General features: G+C 38.7%; 1 protein-coding gene across 1 annotated transcript in view; it reads left to right on the forward strand.

Moving 5' to 3' along the window:
• LOC106533678 (leukocyte elastase inhibitor) overlaps nucleotides 1–1,818 on the forward strand; it is a gene marked incomplete at its 5' end in the record, with an annotated part of 7,186 nt that extends 5,368 nt beyond the window's left edge. Inside the window, 4 exon segments of the mRNA XM_014030101.1 lie at nucleotides 667–744; nucleotides 837–926; nucleotides 1,006–1,186; nucleotides 1,260–1,818. Coding sequence (XP_013885555.1) covers nucleotides 667–744; nucleotides 837–926; nucleotides 1,006–1,186; nucleotides 1,260–1,486 — 576 coding nt within the window.
• Between the last annotated feature and the right edge of the window lie 1,396 nt (nucleotides 1,819–3,214).

The following is a 3,214-nucleotide window of genomic DNA, read 5'->3' on the forward strand; positions in this document are numbered from 1 at the left end:
GCTTAAGAGTGTGACCCCCCTGTAATTGGAGCACACCCTAACATACAGATTTTCCTGTAAAGAAAATCTGTATGTTACTTCATATTTACTCGACTAGGTTTAGTGGAGCCAGTTAGACTTGGTTGAGTAAATTCAACAAGTCAGTTTTTATAGTGCAGAAACTCGTCATGATGAGTTTAGTCAGATTTAATTTGTAATGAATAACTAGGTGTTAAATGTTAAAATAAAGAAGTAAAAGTATCAATTTTAGGTTTGAAATATAACTAAATAAAAGTAAAAGTAACGATTTAAAAAATACAAATCCTCAAAAAATTACTTAATTACTGTAACAAAGTAAATGTACTTAGTTACTATAAACCTCTGAAAATAAGGAATGTAACACTTAATGATAAAAAAGTAACATTTAAAAAAATAAACTGTTTAATATCATCTCATGTTCATCTGTTTGTTATCAGAATATAATTACTCATCAGATAAACTTCCTCTTAAACTTTTAAAATGTCCTTAAATGATTATTTTCATGACACTCTTTAGTTTTATTGTTTCCTCCAGTTTTAACAAGTTTCCTGAGCATCATTAAACGTCTCTCTGACACRTCGGTTCAACAGTCATCAGATTATTTCTTCAGCTGCAGCTCTTTAMCGTTTTCTCCTCTCTGTTTGTCAGAATGAAACAAAGACGGTGAAGATGATGCACCTGAAGTCCAAGTTCCCCATGACCTTCATCTCTGAGGCCAGCTGTCAGGTACTCTGCTCTGACCAGACAGGACAGGTTACAGTTTCTCTGGTTTCTCATCATATTTAAAGTGTTTTTATGTATTAATATTTACCTGACAGATCCTGGAGATGCCCTACAAAGGGAAGGAGCTCAGCATGCTCATCCTGCTGCCCACCAGCATGGAGGACAGCTCCACGGGTCTGGAGAAGGTAGGACCTGTTTGGACTCGGACCAGGACCTGCAGGCTGGTGGTCTCGTCTCTGACAGGTGTGGTGTCTCCTCCCTCAGGTGGAGAAGCTGCTGACGTATGAGAAGTTCACGGAGTGGACCCGYCCGGACATGATGGACGAGGTGGAGGTCCAGGTGGGCCTGCCCCGCTTTAAGCTGGAGGCCAAGTACGACTTGAAGAGCGTCCTGGTCAGCATGGGCATGAGGGACGCCTTCGACATGGGACAGAGCGACTTCTCTGGTAGGACCAGTCCCTGAAGATCAAATATAAACAAATAGTTCTGTTGTTAACGTCCTCCTGTCCCCTCCTGCAGGCATGTCCTCCTCCAACGACCTGTACCTGTCCCAGGTGTACCACAAAGCCTTCGTGGAGGTGAACGAGGAGGGGACGGAGGCGGCTGCAGCCACGGCGGCCGTCATGATGCTGCGCTGCGCCCTGCGGCCCGCCACCTTCATCGCAGACCACCCCTTCCTCTTCTTCATCAGACACAACCCGTCCAGCAGCGTCCTGTTTGCCGGTCGTTACTGCTCTCCTCAGTGAGGGCCGACACCTGCTGCAGCTTCAAGTGTTGCTTTTCTTCAGTGCCTTCTTTAAACCGCCTGTTTCACCTGGTTTATCCTTTAAACACGTTTAACCTTCACAATAACACACCTGTTCTCACCTGGCAGCTCACTTCTCTTTGCACTTTATCCACAACCTTTCCTGTAATCATGTCCAGCTTCAGCTGAAACAGAGTGATGAGAAGATGACCGTAGTGACGGAGCAGTGAGAAAATAAACTCATGTTTACTGTTAGAAGAATTAACAGGAARCAGGTGTGTCAGGAAATGTATTCCTGCTCCTTTACAAATAAAATAAAACCATATTTGGATTTGTGATGTCTTATTTAAAAATCTTTTAAATACTTCTAATAATACAGATTGAGTTCTAACTTTTTCAAACWAAGAATAACCACAGGTTTGTCTTGYTTTATTTGATAAATGTTGATTCATGTCTCAGTTCAGATGCTTTGATTCAAAGATTCTTTGTTTCTTGTTTAAAACAAACGTCTTGTGTCACAAATTAACTTGTTAGAGTTTAGTTCTGAACAGAAAAACACAGCTGAACTAAACTTCAGCAGGTTCTACTTCCTGTTTTCTAAAGACACTGAGAGACTGGATCAACAGGAAAAACAATATCAGGTTTATGTTGGGAAAAACCAGGAGGTGATCTGTGCAGAATATTTAATCAAGTATATTAAAACTGTTGCACCAAAACCAAAATTTAAATCAGCCGATCTGAAATAAAAAAAGGCAGACAAGAAACACTTCAGGAAGTTTAAGTTTACACAAAAAAGCTTGATATAAGAAATAATATGAAAGCTCAATTCAGACCCTGATAAGAAATGTTCCCTACATAATTATGAAGTAGGTGATATGAGATACTTTATTATTATGCAACTCTTTCACAATTATAAGACAGTAAACTATAATGTTAAGATAGAATAAAAAAATGGCAGAAATTTAGAGTTATAAGATGCCAAAGTTTGATATGAGTTACTGACGCTAAGCAGAGGTGTTAAAAATACATTCATTACTTAAGTAGAAGTATAGATACTGGGGTTTAAAAATACTTTTTGAAAGTAGAAGTATCAACTCAAGCTTTTAAATGGTAATGTTGAAAAAATTAGAATTAAMTGACCAGTTGTTTCAGCCAGGATGATCTTCATTCTAGGCTCCCTCTGCTTCATTATGTCCTGGTGGAATGTGATGTGATTTGTGTCATTCAGGTGTGATGGAGTGAGTTTAATCCAATAGGGTGTCAGGATGGTTTATATTTACACTTCTTATCCAACCACAATCAAATTCATTCTATCCGAGGGCTCCATGTATCTGCATAGATTTATATTTATTAGTTATTTCTGAACAATGAAAAGATAAAAACAAGTCAAAGTTAAATAAAAAGGAAATACTTTTTGCATTTTTAAAAGGTAAGGAGTAGAAGTAAAAAGTAGGCTGAAAAATAATTACTCCACTAAAGTATAAATAACCAAAATTTCTATTTAAGTAAAGTAACAAAGTATTTGGACTTAGTTGCTTGACACCTCTGACTATAACGCAACAAAATGTTGGTCAGTGTAAATCTGAATTACTGCCATTGTTGTGTTCTGAGTTGTGGCAGCCATTTGGAGTCAGATCGACCCCAAAACCAGATAAAATCAGACTTGAGAGAAACACAGAGTGGATCAGGTGTTTCAGTGTTGGTGCATCGATCCGAACAGCTGATCCTC

Source organism: Austrofundulus limnaeus, unplaced genomic scaffold (genome assembly GCF_001266775.1).
Source record: "Austrofundulus limnaeus strain Quisiro unplaced genomic scaffold, Austrofundulus_limnaeus-1.0 Scaffold998, whole genome shotgun sequence".
In the NCBI taxonomy this organism is placed as follows: Eukaryota; Metazoa; Chordata; class Actinopteri; order Cyprinodontiformes; family Rivulidae; genus Austrofundulus; species Austrofundulus limnaeus.